The following is a 17,135-nucleotide window of genomic DNA, read 5'->3' as shown; positions in this document are numbered from 1 at the left end:
GATAATTCTCAGATCTACTTATACAGTCCTCACCTCTCTCCTATGTGTCCTTTGGGACACATGTCCCTTAGATGTCTTGAACTCTACATATTCAAAACTGAACTCATCTTTCCCTCTTCCCCTGCCCCAGTCTTCTCCCTTTCCAAACTTTCCTATTACTGTTAAGGCCACCAAGATCCTTCCAGTCACTCAGGCTCACAACCTAGATGTCAGCCTCAATTCCTCTTTCTCACTCTCCATATTCAATCTATTGCCAAATCTTGTCAATTTCACCTTTGTAAAAGTTCTCAAACACACCCCCTTCTCTCCTCTGACACCGACACTACCCAATTACAGGCCTTCATCACTTCATTCATGGCCTACTGCAATAGCTTGCTGGTTGGTCTTCTAGTCCCAATTCTCTCTTCACTTCAAACTATGCTCCACTGAGCTGTCAAATTAATCTTCCTAAAAGATCTGACTGTGTCACTACCACTAACTACTGCTACCATCACCACCACCACCACCAACCCATCCCCTGACCCTGTCAGTAGTTCCCTGTAACTTCCAGGATCAAATGTAAAATCTCCTATTTGGTATTTGATGCCCTTCACAACCTGGCCCCCTCCTACCTTTCCAGTCTTCTTATATCTTACTTCCCCCCAACATATTCTATGATCCAGGGACACTGGTCTCCTTTTATCGTTCCTCCTATAAGACACTGCATCTCTAAACTGGGCACTTCCACTGCCTATCCCTCATGCATCAAATACCCTCCCGCTTCATCTCTACCTCCTGGCTTCCTTCAAGTCCCAGTTAAAATCATATTCTCTATAAGAAGCCTATCCCAGTGCCTTCCTTCTGTTGATTTTCACTTTATCTTGCATATATCTTACTCATATCTGTTATTTTCATATTGCTTCTCTCAAGCAATTATTGAGAGACTAAGAGAATCCCTGCTACCTGACAGCAGGGACTGCCTTTGTTGCTTTCTTTGTATCCCTAGGGCTAACTGTAGTGCTGGCACGTAGAAGTTGCTCAATAAATACTGAACTAGCTGACTAAAAAAAAATAGTTATCTTGCTTACAATGACAAACGTTAAGTCAGGATAACAGATACAGAACCGATGGTTGTCACATCTAACTGGGTGTGTTCTTCAAGGTTCTGTCCTGGGCCCTCTTCTTCCTCTACACCAGGGGCTCAAAACCTAGGGCCTACCTCCCTAAAGACCCATTGACAGATTTCAGGGGATCCATGAGTTTATTTCTTTAACATTTTGATAACTATCTTAATATAAATGGTTTCCTTTGTAATCTTATTTTATTTTATGCACGTAAAAACATTATTCTATAAAAACATAGACTTCAGACTGTGAAAGGGGTCTATGATACAAAAAAGGTTTCTTTAAGAATGCCTGCTCCACATTCTCTCTTGGTAAAAGCATCATTTCCCAAGAGTTTGTCATTTTACACAGATTAACTTCCAGATCTATGCATGCCCAGTGTCTCTCCTGAAGCCTCAACCCCATCACTACTAATGGCCTATTCGACACTTCAAACTGCATGTCCCAGAGATAACTTTAGCGTAGCTAAAAACCAAACTCACTATCTTTTGCCCTAAACCCTGGTGTCTCAGGTTCATAATATTGGTACTCCTCATTCTCCCTCACCCCACATGTCCAATCAGTTGCCAAATCTTGCCATTTCTACATAAGTCAAGCCCTTACTTATCACCTCTCACTTAGATTATTGCAACAATCTCCTGACTTGTTTCCCTGTCTCAAGCCTCTCCTCTCTCTAGTCCATACCCTATAGACTACTGCAAAGTAAGTTTCTTTAAGCAAAGATCTGACCATGTAACTCCCATTTTTAACCAACTCCAGTGGCTTCCTACTGCCTCTAAGATAAGTATAGCCTTTGTTTAGCTTTTAAAACCCCATATAACGTGGTCCTAACCTATCTTTCCAGGTTCAGTGAACATTAATCCCTCTTCCATATTCTGTGATTCACTCATACTGGCCTTCTCTCTATTCCTCACTCATGACACACCATCCCCAACTTTGCAAACACCATCCTTCATGCCTGGAATGCACTTTTCTCCTTACCTCCACCTCACTCGGTCACTCTCTCTTTCTTTAAGATGCAACTTGGGCACCATCTTCTGAATGAAGCCCTTCCTGGATCTTGAATGCTTCTAATAGCCTTTCCTCTCAAACTACCTTATATTTAAATACTTTGTGTATATTTGCATTATATGTGTATTACTTGTATTTATATACATATTTGTTGCCTCCCTCATTAGAAAGTAAGATCATTGTGAGGTTGTATTATTTCAGTCTTTAACTTGGATCCTCAGTGCCTAGAATAGTTTCTGTTACATAGCAGACATTTAATAAATACTTACTGATTTATATATACTCAACTTAAAATGTTGTAAATTAAGATTTCTTCCTTTAAAAATAAGGCATTAATCTCTATTATAGTAGAACTAGATAACTGGGTCTAAAAAAAACACCTCACACTAAGGGAAAATATGGGAAATATGGGTGAAAGTCTGTTTCAATCAGATAAGAATATGTATTGAGTCTACAAGTGATAACCTAATAACAGGGTGGGGAGAAGAGAAAGGGTTGGAGAGAGAAGAAAAGATTAAGAATTCATACCAAGGTTCCAAGGAAGCATCATGATAAATACAATATATTAGATAGAATATATTGAAAAGTATCATGGAAATTCGTAACATGCCAGTTGAGAAAAATGATGCTTAGTAAGTACAAAGTGTCACAAGATTACCTGAAGTCTTACTCAGCTCTGCTGAAAATATAGCTGATGGTGATCTTTTCTCTTTTTCTGTAACAGAAGGCTTTTTTTCCTCAGCTTCTTTCAAGGTAACTTTGGGCTTTACTATACTGACTATCTCTGCATTAGTGGCCAAAGCAGAACCATCGGCAGGCAACGACAGCCCCTTGGACACATCAGGCATGTCTTGGGAGACATCTGGAGCTTTGTGTAAAACATGAACATTTTCTTCAACTTTAATGGGTACATTCTTGAGAGAAAGGTCATGGGGCAATTCTGAGCAAAGCGATGAGCTCACTACTTCTTGAGGACTGCCACGTTCACCCTTCAGTGATACTTCTACATTGGTGAATTCTCTGGCCAGTTTAGCAGGAGGAACAGTTTTTGAGCTGACTGTTATAGAAAAATCTTCTACAATCTGAATCGGAGAAGAATCAGCGAAGAGTTCAGCTTCTCTTATTTTTGGTTCCTTAGAAACAAATAAGTCTTCATCTGAATAAACTGCAGTGTCCAGTTCCTCCATTTGTAAGGGAATTTTCTCCTTGTTCACCACTGTGAAAGTAACTTCAGATGACAAATCAGTGGCTGCTTTTGAGGTGTCCAGAATCGGCTGAAAAGATTCCAAATATGGCTTACTCATGGTAACAGGCGATGCATTGAGTTTTTCCTTACTTTCATGCTCTATTACTGATGGTAGCGAAGTTTCAATTATATTTTCTCTTTCAAGCAGCACAGCTTCGTCTTCCTTTTGAGGAACTTCTGGTATTGAGTCATCACTGAATAAATCAACTGGTTCAGATTCAGGTGAAGAGTCTTCCACCAAGTCAGAAAGATCAGGCATAGGCTGTGAAACATTCTCTTTTACTGCTATCTCCGAATAATCAGTGAAGTCTGGGGAAGCAGATTCAGTGGAGAGTTTTGTTTCTTTAATTAAATCACATGCAATAGAAATATAAGATGCTTCTGTTTCTTCAATAATTGGACTAATACATTCAGGCCCCTTCTTTTCTTCTTTTATTTCTGGTGCCTCTTTTGAGGGCATATTCATGGTATCCTCATACGGTGGGGGGTTTTCTGACTCAAGTTTTAGGCTCTCATAACTAACAGGTGTAAAAGCTTCTAATGGTGATGAACTGAGTTGCACAGTTGAAGCACCAGCACCAGGAGTTACAGAATTTAGTGGGGCTTCCATAACAATGTCAGGCAAAACTGGTGAAGGAGTAGCTTCAGATTCTTCATATGAAGGGCAAAGCTGGGCTGCAGAATGTATAGACTCCTGTAAAGATTCAGATGTTTTAACCAAATCCATTTTTGTTTCATAAGCCAGTTTTGTAGAAGTAGCATCACTAATTTTGCTTTCATATGCTTCCTGTACTAAATCTGGAGTAAGACCTTCTGGCATGCTTGCTCCAGCTTCCACAGGTACCTCTGATAAACTATCTGTTGAGACATAGTCTCTGTCACGATCCTGCGCTGATACAATAAAAGGGTTTGTTGTTGTGATACTACTATTGTTTTCAGTCACAATTTGGGCTTGCTTTTCTGCAATTTTTTTTTCATCTGTCTTATTTTCAGAAGTTTGGTCTTCTAAGAGAGGGAAAACTTTTTTTGTCAGAGTTTCAGTTACTGCATCAGGTTCAAAAGAAGCATATGTTTGTGAAACATCTTTTATAGCTTCTGGTGTACTGGGAAAAGAAGTATCTTCATTACTACTCTCGCTGTCTTTGTCGTGATTCTTTTTCCTAAGGCTATCTGCAACATATTTCTCACCCACAATACTTTCCAACTTGCTATCTAAATTACCTCGAACATCTTCTATATCACCCTCTTCATTGTAAGAATCTTTTGCTTTCCACACTTGCTCAAATGGTTTGAAGTCTACATATTCTTCCCTTAGAGGAGCATCTTCTTTGAAAGGTACTGTAATTCCCTTTTCACTAATGCTGTCCTTACCATATTTTGTTTTTTCAGAAAACGTAACTTTGTCCTTTTCTTCTGATTTAATGAGAGCTAATGGCAACTCTTGCTGGCACTGGCGGAGGGTCTCACTAACTAAATTCTCTTGTTTATCTTGTTTCTTCATTAATATTTCTTCCGGAGCCATTTCTTTGGAGGTTAATTCTGCTTTTTGCAACCCCTCAAATGAAGATCCCATTTCTGAGTATTTCAACTCTGAAAACCCTCTTAAGTCTCTATCTACAAATGGATTTTTTTCCTTCTCCGTGGATTCTTTAGAAACTTCGTTTGTAGTTTGGTGTCTTTCTTCTGTAGATAACACGGCTGGAAAGTTACCAAAAGATTCATGTTCTTTAAAAGGAGCAGCTGAGAGAGGAGACAGAGAAGGAAGAGAAGCAGCAGTTTCAAGAAGTACAGATGTAAGATCCTCTTGACCAGCCGATATAGTGTTACCTGGCTGCTCCTTCAAGTTCATAACTTTTTCTGTGACCATGGACAGAAAGGAAAGTTAGAAAATGCAAGTGTTCTTAAAAGTTAATGCAAACTTTACGACAGATTCAAAATAGTATTAGTAAAAAAAATCATCTATAGTTAGCTAAAATGACATAGTATAAAAAGCATGTTAATTAAATGAGTTAGAAACTAAGTTATTAACTGAATTAAAGCTACTGCCCAGCAACCAAAGTTCTACACGTGGCTATAGAAGAAATGGCATGCCATGCAAATGCAGAAATAAAGATTAGAAAAGAACTTAAGTGTTAACAAGGAAGGAAAATTACTTTTAATGAGTTTTAGAAAAGAGGAGGTTTGGATAGGCAGTGTATAGGGGACAGAAAAGCAACTGGATAATTAAATGATCTAATTCTGGCATTCATTACAAATAGAATTAAGAAAGTTAATGCAACAATTAAAGTGTTTCATGTGTCAAATATATGTATTTGGAAAAAACTAATTGTTAATGTGTAAATCAAAGGTCCAAGAATTCCCATACAACTACCCTTATTCTACCCATTTCCTCTTACATCTGCCATCTAGGAAGCCTGCGTGTATAAACTACAACTTTACAGTCTGACATACTACAAATATTCTTGGACCCATGCTAAATTTTAGTAAACACAAACTGTTCTGTAAAGGGTTAATAAGACAAAAGATTCAAAGGACAGAATATACTTAGGACACAAGGCTAGCAGAAAGAACTTGCCTGCAGAGGAGTGCATCACAGGCTCAGATGAAGCAGGAAGAGCAAAAAGGGTCTCATCTGAAAAACAAATACAATATAACCTCAGCAGAAATAAAGATAGATAGTTGGAAGGAGACTAGGAGCAAGAGGAAGCAAGCAAGTGTATGATTCATAATGAAACAGCACAAGACTGTGACACAAACATCCACAGAGAAAAAGTCAAGACTAAAAACCTAGAAAAAATGTCTATGAATTCACATTAAATCTGGAACTTAAATATAGCTGTATGTTCATTATAAGTTAAATTTATTGAAATTTTATGCAAAGGATTCATATCTTCAAAGTGGCAGTGTTGAGTGTTTTAAAATGTTTTTTAAATTTGTATTTAAGTGTGGCTTAAAGAACTTGTGTAAACTAAAATATCAACATTTTAAGGCAAGGCATCACTCTTCTCAATTAATTATGATACCTATGTGATTTATGATACCTATGATACCACGTGCCTAATACCTGGAGTACTACTTTGTAAAGATGTGGTCAAAAATGGAATATTTAGTCAAAGATCTCTAAAAGCTGTTGTTTGGGCATTTTTCCAATCATATCTGACTCTTTGTGACCCCATTTTGGGGTTTCCTTGGCAAAGATACTGGAGTGGTTTGCTATTTCCTTCTCCAGATCATTTTACAGATGAGAAAACTGATGCAAACCAGGTTAAGTGACTTGCCCGGGGACATACAACTAGTGTCTGAGGCCAGATTTGAACTTAGAAAGCTGAGTCTTTCCTGACCCCAGGCCCGGTACTCTATCCACTGAGTCACCTAGCTGCCCCTAAAAGTAGGCAACCAAAATGGCCAAGGAGAGAAGAGAATTGCCTGAAAGGATACATTTAAAAAAAAAAAAATAGACTCAAATCTGTAAAGACTGAGACTGAGTATGGCTGTGAAGAAAATCTATACATAAAATTATGAAGGATATAGATGGAGTGAATATATATTTGTTCTCCAAACAATATACAAGCATTTATTAAGCACCTACAATGGCTAGGTGCAAACCAGAAAACTAGAGGTACCTCTTGATTCTGGAAAAAGAAATCTGGGACAAAAAAATGAAGTACTATGCAATACAGGAGACTTGAATTTCTAGTAAAGGCTGACAACAAATTACAATAAAATACTAACAAGTGACATTTGTATAACACTTTTCCAGTTTATAAAGTACTTTAGTCACAACATTGTGAAGAGTATTTAAATTGGTTTCATTAAAATTTTAGCTAATTCAATCTTTTCATTTTTTTAAATCTGCGTATTTATCTTCATCTTCTAAGGGCATATGCCCCTTGGTATCGTAATCAGATGCTATAATAAGTGAGATCAATCACAAGTCTAATCCAATTCTTTAAGTTCTCAATATATTTCTTTTGCTTTAATTATCACAGATGAAACTGAGATTTGGAAGTTGAATAAGTGAACCAAATAACAAACTAATACTAAATAGAGTCAATCTTTTTGATGTAACATTACTCAGTTTGGTACTACAGTAACTTGTAATAATAGAGAGCTGTGGGTTCCCAACAAATCCTTAAGGCAATTGCACATTTATTAATTTCTCCTCATCATTGGAATGAAATATAATAAAATAATTCAGAGGGAGGATGGGGAAATTAGCCTGTCAAAAATTTGAATTATAGAATATTTTTATACAAATGCAGTTTTATTGCTTTTAAGTACTGATATACACAATAGTAAAAGCCATGTTACTCAAAAAGTTTTAGAAAATTACATTCTCCCCAAATAAATTTTCACTCTTAAATGTAACCAATGCTAGAATTTAAACACAAGCTATTTGGGACACAAATACTGTATTTCCAAAAGTAGTCAGAAAACCCTGGAAAAGTAACACCCTCTAGTTCTCCAAGAGATACTAAACTCTGAAGCTCTCTCCCCCCAAACCTCCCTCCCCCCCCAAAAAAGCTAATGTGTACATCTACATCAACTGGCAGTAAATCTTTTGACATTATCAACTTCCACATCTTATTCCCTTTTCTTTCCCAGAATCTCCACCCCTAAAACTAGAACTTAAATAAGTTGCTGTTTATACTGGACTGAGGGACTAATCAGCTTTATTAACTTCATAACATATACCACTTAGACCAACTGGCCTTAACAAATAGAAAATATTAAAAATGCAATTATACCATAATAGCATTTCAAATTCATGACAGGAGCTATAAATGAAACATATTTCAACATGAATGATGTCTTAGTTAGTATGCAATTAAAAATGAAACAAAAATTTAGGTCTAGAGAAACTCAATACAATACCAAAAGGAATGTCACTTAAGACTACCTTTTCTATAGTCTATAGCTACCAAAAGAGACCAAAGAGGAAAAAAAAAGAAGGCATTCTCAAAGGTATAATATTTAGTATTCTCTCTTTACATTCTCTCCCTCACCAAGGTCACTCATTCAGTTTCAACTTTATCTTCTATATAAATAACTAAAAAATCTCTATCTCCAGCCTTGATCCTTGTCTCAAGTTAGAGACTAGTACCTCCAACTGTTTGCATAATCTCTTTTGAAAGACTTTATTAACCTCAAACACCATACATTCAAACCAAATTTTGACTTAATTAATGCTAACAGTGGTATCACCATTCACCCAATTTCCCAAGTCAAAATCTTTTAATTCTTTCTTCTCCATCCTGCATATTCAGTTAACAAGTATGCATGCACAACACTGCATATCTAAATTTTTATTAGATTGCATATCATAAAGAGAAAAGGCTTTGCTTCACAACTAATATATGTGAAACAATGTATAATGCTGTATTATTATAGTTGCCAATGTTTGTGTTATAATTCTCCACCAAACTGTTCCATGAAGACAAGGATCATGTCTTAGCTAAGATTTATACTTCCCTCAGTGTTTAGCACATAGTTCTGAACAAAGCAGGCACTTAATAAATGCTTGTTAAATTATTATATCAAGAAATAATACCTATTTTATACAAAGTCCACTAATTGAAATAAACATTTTCTGCTTTAAAATGCATATGTAAAACAATGGCAGTAAAGACAAATGAATTTTAGTTATCTACATTCTGCTAATCTTAACAAACCTGTGGAATGAACCATTCTATGAAAGAATGAAATTCACTGTATAAAGGGGAAACTCAAGCACTGAAGCTTAAAGAATTAGCACAGTAAGGCAAAAATAGTATTAGATCACTGTATTCTTGGTTTTAGTCAATGGGAAATATTCTATCAAGTATTTTGTGAGAATGTTAAGTGAGAAAAATTTTATCATAAGGGAAATTAATGATAAGCACAATTATCTGTGAAGTTGCTGTAAGAAAAATTCCATCATCATACATATATGTCAAGAGTATTATCTGTATTACTAAAGGAAAGTTACAATTATTCTAAATGTGATGATAATTTAAGATGACCTATATATACTTATTCTACTAAAACAAATACAATTTTGTGGTGATTTTCCTTTCAGCAGACATATTTCTTTTCCACCTAATTTATAATTTAGATCTTTTGTAGTTAGAGCTTATCATATTAATTCAAACTAAGTTTGCAGCCCACTAAAATTTTCAAAGCATTCCAGCATAGGAAACCAATATACACATCTTGATATTTCATATAAGGATAGGTTGAAAGAACTAGAGATGTTTTAGCCTGAAGAATTGGGGGGAGGGTAGAATGATATAACTCTCTTCAAGTATTTGAAGGGTGTGAAAGAAGAATTAAACTTGCTTGCTTCTAGCAAAGAAGTAAATTAGAGTATGTTCTCCCATTAGAGCTGTCTAAAAAAAAAAAAAGAGAAGACTGCTTTGAAAGGCAATGTGTTCCTCCTCCTTTGAGGTCTTCAGGCAGAATCTAGAAGCCCAATTATCTGACAATCTAGTGGGGGAATTCCTTTTCAAGTAGAGGTTGGACATGATGGATACTGAGGCCCCTTTCAACTCTACAATTCCATGATTCTACAAGTCTGAGTCAAGTCTATTATGGTAATCAGAAAATTTTCTAATGAGGATGTGTGCAAGAAAATTTTTGTATGTACTGCTGAATTTGTTTTTCTCTCAAATAAATTAGAATCAAGGGCCATCATTCATAAAGTTTGTTAAATCTAATTTATACCCTTCAATGATCTCAGATAAAATGGAAAAATCTCATTAGTGAATCTTCCTATTAATCCAGTATTTTGCCATTTAGGCAAAAGGACAATTTTATCCCTTTTATATGAGGTAAAACCACTTTTAAAATTCTTTAAGATGGCCAGCCTGATAAACCTGAGAGACAGTGTAGTCTGAGTCTAAAAAATTATGAAAGATATGAATAGAGTGCCCTTAGAGAAATACCAGAATTGGGGAGAGGGGGATAGAAAAGGCACTCAGAAGTTTGAAGGACAAACAAAAGGATGTTATATGTCAGATGTGGGTATATCACTCATTTATATCATATCAATTAAACTTAATAAAAATCTATTAAGCACCTACCACGCTAGAGATATGATCTTAACAGGTACAAAGTAATTTGGGGGACAGGGGAAGAATGTTAATAAGAAGAATGATTTCACATGAGTTGACACTTAGAGAACTAAGGATTCCAAAAGGTAGAGATGAAAAAGAAAAGCACTCCAGGCAGGGGGGGATCAGGTGCAAAGGCACAGAGGTGAGAGATGGATATCATGTGCAGGACTAGACATTTAAGTAAGGATGCCTTTGACTTTAAATGTCAAAGAGATTAGCTGACTTCCTATCTTAGAGGCAATTAAGAAGCCAATGAAGCTTCTTGAGAAAAGAGTAACATAGTTAGATCTGTACTTCAGAAATATCAATTTGGCAGCTATGTGGAGGATGAATTGGAAAGGAGAGACACTGGAAACAGGAGGTCAACTAGAATACAATTGTCATACTCCAGGATAACAGGAGATGATGCCTGAATTAGGACGGTGAGTGGAAAAAAAAAAGGGATGGATGCAAGAGTTGTCTTGGATACAAATTCTGCCAGGATTTGACAAAATATTAGATACAAGAGATGAGTAAGAGTGAAAATGGAAAGTAGAGACTGACTCTGAGGCTGCAACCCTGGATTACAAAAGACAGTGGGATCCTCAATAAAACTAGGGAAGTTAGGAAGGAGGAGGAAATTGTTTTAGATGTGACTAGTTTTCAAGTGCTTCTGGGACACTCAATTTAAGATAAGCAGCAAGTATTGGTGTCATGGGACTGGAGCACCCAAAAGTACACACAGCTTTGATTTTTAACATAGACATCTTATCTCATCAGATTGTTAGCCAGTTAAGAATAGGAAGTCTTAAAATTATTTGTATGTTCCAGGATAGCCTACATGTTGAAGATAAAAGAGAGAACTAGGGAAATGGCCAAGAGGGTAGGACTGTCAAGATGAGGATAAACCCAAGACATTTCAGGGGAAGGAGTGAAGAACCTAGTAATCAAAATAGTAGAAATCAAAATTATGAGGCACGTTATCATTCCCATCATCCTTCTTGCTGATGGACTCTGCAACTCAACATTATTATTCAATTATAAAAAGCAGTTATGTTACTGACCTGTGCAATCATTCAAACATTAAATATAAATTAATAATAACATGATAGTGACTTGTCCTAAACCATTTCTATCAGAACACTATTTATTGAAAAATGTGAGCATCAAATTAATAAGGATGAATGATGTTTCAAGCCTAAGTGATAGAGAATTGTGATATCCGTAAATGAAATAAGCAAAATGGGCAGAGGGAGCTAATTTTGAAACAATATTGTATTACTCAACATTTTTGTATCTCTTTAAGGTTTACTAAAACACTACCTAGCCTACAGAATTGTTGTGAGAAAAGCATCAATATTATCTTCATTGTAAATATGAGGCAACTGAAGCTTTAAGACGTAAAATAACTTACATAAGATTGCACAGACGGCAAGTGTCAGAGCTGGGATTTGAACCAAAGTCTTCCTAATCTCAAATTCAGTATCCTTTCCACTATCTCAACCAGATCAGTTTTAGATATAATGTTCTTAATTGACAACGGGACAGCCAATTGTATGGCAAGTCCATTAGGAATACATAAAAATAGCAAAAGAATCAAAACTATGTTTAAATAGGAGGAGGTATATATTTATCCATATCATTCTGCTACTCATGGACAGTCCCAAAGCTGCTGTGGGACAAGCCTACAGAAGATAAGTCGTATATATAACTAAGAATTTAGGAAGTCTAGGGAAAAAATTTGTGACTAAACATAGAATTGAAACTGATCTACAGATGTGATGGTTAAAAGACTTTTAGAAAAAATCTCTAAAGAAGTATATTATATAGAGATAAGAACAGTTAGTTGAAGACTACAACTCGGACAACACCCAAATTTGATAAAAGAAGAAGAGAATTAGCAGAAAGAAAGGAATACTAGTAATTAGTATATGTATATGTGTATATATATATATATATACACACACACACATACATACACACACATATATACACACACACATATACATACACACACATCTTCAATAATGATAAAGGGAAAAAGAATTTCAAAAAAAGGGGGAATGGTAGGTGAAAGATACTGCAGACAGGTCAAGGAAAATTAAGACTAAAAAGTGTTACAGACTTCAATAATCTTCAAAAGTGAACATAAAACTTAGCCATTAAATTACAGCTAGTGTTCTTCCAGAATATAAGTTTAATAACTCTACTTTTGTCAATGGGTTCCCTTAAAGGGTCAGAACTTCATTTTATTTTAAAAATAATTAGGTTATCAACTGAGGAAAAGACTATTTCAAGGTTGAAGGAGTAAGTGATTCAGAGCACCCAGTAAGCACAAAAACATTTTTCATTAGTCATTAGCAAGAAAGTATACCACACTGAATTTGAAGTAACCCAATGACATCCCTCCCCACAAATAGATGTTATTAAAGCTTAATATCTGTGCCATAACTACCCTGTCCAGAAATGAGGTTCCCCCAGGAAAAATGTTTTGGGGGGGCCCTCAAATTTATATAATACTGTAGATTTTTAAAAGTTCTTCTATAATAGAGTTGTAATGGTCATTATCACCATGCTTCAGGATATAGATACAATTTTATATATAGGATGATGCAAGAGATAATCTAATTGATCATTCCTAGTTGGAAAACGTCTCTACAAACAACGAGCCAATACAAACTGGTTAAATGATTCTTCAGTCCTCAGAATGCTACTCAGAATTCAAGTTAAATTTTACGGGTTTCTTTTTTGTTTCATTGTTGTTTTTTTGTTGTTGCTGTTGGGGTTTTTGGGAGGGGGGAGGAGAGAAGAGAAACAGAGATTGTGTTAAATGATTCCACTTAGGGAAAAAAATCCCATGAGCTTGAATACAGAATCAAGAATGCTATGATAACCTAACAAAGTACAAAAAAGGCATCCAAACAACGAGACCAGGTAAAAAGCATAAGTTAAAAGATAACTTGCTTAGACACCTTTATTCCACACTCACAATTGCTGAGTTAGAAGTCAGAGGTCAGAATTAGGAATGCAGATTTTTAGGTCAGACTTACATACCTTGACTCTTTATCTAGTTGCAACAACCCCTTCCTGACACTTCAAAACCATCTAGGAATGTGGTTCTTGGAATACAAACAGGCATAGCAATAATGACCATTACAACTCTTAAAATCTTTTCATTTTAAGAGACTTAATCCGTCTAAAAGCACAAAGGGAAATTGTTATTTTTAGGAAATGATCTGGGTTCAAATCCAAGGTCTGTTACTTACTATGTGGTCTTGGGGCAAGATCCTTTGACACCCTCTATAGGCCTCATTTTTCTAATCTATAAAATGAAGTAAATGGTTGCTAAAGTCTCATTCAGCTCTAAATTCTGTACATTTCGATGGATTTGAGGGCCAGCTTAATAAAATAAAACATGATACTATATATGAAACAAAGACCAAACAATATTCCCAAATAAATTGCTCTTGGTTTTGGCAAAACTAACCATGAAGATGATGTAATGTTTCTTATAATTCGATTCAATATTACCTACATGCATTCATGTATGTGGGACTGGTCATATTAATGTCACTCTTACTGATATCTGCATATTCCTCATATCCCCCTCCTGAATTTAAGCTCCTGGAGGGCAGATTCTATGTCATTTTTCAACTAGTGTCCCACAGTATGCTGCAGAGAGTAGATCTTTAATAAAAACTAAACAATTCAATAATGGTCATCTCCAAATAAACAAGTCTTCCCCTTTTTGCCTTCTGAACCTGTAAGTGGTCAGGATACTAAGAGGGTTTTACTGTTTCATCAATTATCACTTTTCATAAGTTCAATTACTTCCTGAAAGTCTTCTTAAGATGGCTAAACAATATTCTTTTGTCTAACTTATACTGTCTCTATATTAAAATTTTTTTTTATTTCTCTTTCATACTTTTATCTTTCCATCTTTCCCTATATCTCCCAAATGTGTCAGTCTCCACAACAAAAAAAGTTTTGAATACAGAAAACAGGAAAGTGAATAATTCCTTATTATTTGGATCCCCTTTACACCCTAATAACATTTTCTTTTGTGTCTAGTGAAATACAGAAGGCTCAAAGAGGTCTTTTCTTAGTTTCTCATTAGAGAAAGAAAATACCACAAAGTGACCTTGAACAAGTCACTTTTCCTCTGAGGCTTGGCTTTCCCTTTCTGTAAAATGAGGGTAATAGCTTGGTGATATCTTTAACTCCTTATTATAAAATTCTATAATTTTATTAAGAAATTTCTGCGGGAGATGATAACTGCTACTTCTTGACCACCTAAGTAATCGCTGTACTAGTAATATCACTTTCCCATTAGAATCTTTAATTAACAAAACTGCATCACCGAACAAATGAAGTTTCTTAAGCTTTTAACAAGAGTTTCCTTTCAAAATGAACTCCTGGCTAAGATGGAAGATTCATAAAAAATAAAAGTACTACCTATTCAACTATTCAAATAAAGAGTTGAAGCAATCTTCACAAGCTTTATAGATTTCAGTCTCTTTTAAACTAAAAAGAATTCATTTCTTACCAATCGATCCAATGTAAAAAAAATCTTCCTGCATATTTTTAAAACTCTGCATAATAAAATGCTGCAAAGACAAGTAACTCAGTTCAAATACTTACACAGAAAGAAAAATATTTTAATTCTACCACTACCCAAAGAATCAGTGACATCTCAAAAATGATATTTTTCCTTAATTGGCTGGTTCTAAGTAAAGAATCCACAGGTCTGGAGGTTTGGGGGTGTTTGGTTTGGTTTTGTTTTTTAGTGTCAACCATTTTGCCTTTTTTTTTTTCCTTCAACAGCACATTAGAAACCGGAACGGGATTGAATGCTCCTATGTTTTAATTAAAATCGCCCCATGCTGCGGCAGAGAAAATTGGCAGGTCTGCTCCTCCTCCAAAGACACGACCCTGCAGTGAAAGGACGGTCGCGTTCCTCTGCTCAGAGTGGCTGCAAGCACAGACGCCACATCACATCGCATCAGTCAGAGAAAACTGGGCGGTGGCAATAAGGCTTCGCCAAAACTGCCTCCCCTCCCCAATTTTCCACATTCAACACCACTGGAGGCGCTCTTCCCATCACTACGGAATCTAGAGGTGGCCGCCAGCACCAAGGGCAGGCCAGGGAAGAAAGAGGCTGGGCAGCAGCCGCAGCACGAGCACTAGGGCTGCCCACAGAAGAACTTCGCCCCTTCCCCAGACTGAGTCGACTCGGGGACCAAACGCAAACCCAAGCCAAAACCCTTCGGAAGAGCTGGGTACTATGGTCAATGGCCACCCCCCGCCCCGACCCAGACACCAAACCCACTCCACTCCCCCCAAAGCCTCATTATTTAATATACGCATCCTCCGTTCTCCAGTCAACCACAAACTGGAGGATGGGAGTGGGGCTGGAACAGACAAAGAGGGAGAAGAGAAGGCAAGGGTGTGGAGACACTGCGGGGGTGAGAAGAGAACGCACATGGTCCCTGCAACTGAGACGCAGACAATAAAGAAGTCGGAGTAAGACTAGACTAACAATTACTACCACCATCACAACCCTCCTCCCCCGACCTCGCTCTTGGCAAGGGGCAGACAAAGCTCCCAGAGGTTTGGAGATGGTGGGCTCCACACCAAAGGAGGTGGGAAGGGCAGGCAGGACCCCCCACCCCCCCAGCCGGACCGGACAGGATGGGGGAGGGCGCTCACTCACCAGCAGAGCCCGAGGATCCTCGGCGCTTGGGCGCGGCCGGGGTGGAGGGGGGCGCGGCAGGGGCCGGGGTGCTCGGGGTCCAGGCAGAGGGCGTAGAATCTGGGTGGGGGCCTACGCTGGCCGTTGGGGGTGGGGGCGGGGGGCGGGAAGGGGGCTCATCTTCCTCCAGGGATGCGGCTGCGGCTGCGGAGGGCGGCGGGGACGGCGAGGTCGAGAACACTGGGCTGGGCTCCCAGCGGGGCTGCCGCTCTGCGGCTGCGGGCGGCGCCGCGGGCAGGGGCCCGCGGGGGGCCGGCGGCACCGACTCGTCCTCGAAATCCAGGAGGGGCGCGTCGGCGGCTGCGGCGCTGGCCGGTAGCGGCGCCGCAGTCATGCCGGCGGCCGGCTTCCTCTCCAATACCTCCAGCTCCTCCAGGTCCTCGTCCTCGTCTTCCTCCTCCTCCTCCTCCTCCTCCTCCTCGTCCTCGGGCTCCCTCACGAACTGGTACTTGAACTCTGGCTGAGGCCGAGCCGGGCCCGCGGCGGCTCCCGAGGAGGAGGAGACCAGGGGCGACTGGTCCAGGTCTTCCATGGCCGGGCTGGAAGGATGCTGCTGCTGCTACTGCTGCGGGACCGGGAAGGGAGGAAGAGGGGCGGGGAGGGCTTTCCAGCCGGGACCTGGGAAAGCGCCGAGAGGAACGGAGACGGGGTGTGACTGAAAGACAGAGAGAGAGAGAGAAAGGGAGAGAGAGGCGGGCAGGGGCGCGGCGGCTGCGGCTGCCGGAACAATGAGTCGGCTCCTCCTGCCTCAGCGCCCGCAGCTGCGCCGCTCTGCGCTGCGCCGCGCCACCCACCAGCCCCCAGGCACCGCCGCCGCCCAGACCGAGGAGGGAGGGAAGGAGGAAGGCAGAGACAGGCGAGCGAACAGAGCCAAGCAACTCTCCGCCCAGTTTGGCGCGAGTCCGGCGGGGAGAAGCGCGCCGCCGGGCGGGGAGGGGAGGGGCTAGCAA

At 38.7% G+C, this 17,135-nt stretch overlaps 1 protein-coding gene across 3 annotated transcripts in view; it reads right to left on the bottom strand.

Moving 5' to 3' along the window:
* Positions 1-16,808, bottom strand: part of RTN4 (reticulon 4) — a 72,018-nt gene extending 55,210 nt beyond the window's left edge. Inside the window, exons 1-3 of one of the 3 annotated variants that reach the window (XM_027865225.1) lie at positions 16,147-16,808; positions 5,936-5,992; positions 2,773-5,217 (exon numbers count right to left, since the gene is read on the bottom strand). In XM_027865225.1, the coding sequence (XP_027721026.1) occupies positions 2,773-5,217; positions 5,936-5,992; positions 16,147-16,717 (3,073 nt within the window). In that variant the 5' untranslated portion in view covers positions 16,718-16,808. The remainder of the gene's footprint in view (positions 1-2,772; positions 5,218-5,935; positions 5,993-16,146) is intronic. The other 2 variants (XM_027865222.1, XM_027865223.1) reach the window with 2 other exon arrangements.
* Between the last annotated feature and the right edge of the window lie 327 nt (positions 16,809-17,135).

This window comes from Vombatus ursinus, unplaced genomic scaffold (genome assembly GCF_900497805.2).
Source record: "Vombatus ursinus unplaced genomic scaffold, bare-nosed wombat genome assembly UNPS02014778.1, whole genome shotgun sequence".
Classification (NCBI taxonomy): domain Eukaryota; kingdom Metazoa; phylum Chordata; class Mammalia; order Diprotodontia; family Vombatidae; genus Vombatus; species Vombatus ursinus.
This window is presented reverse-complemented; position numbering and strand designations above follow the sequence as displayed.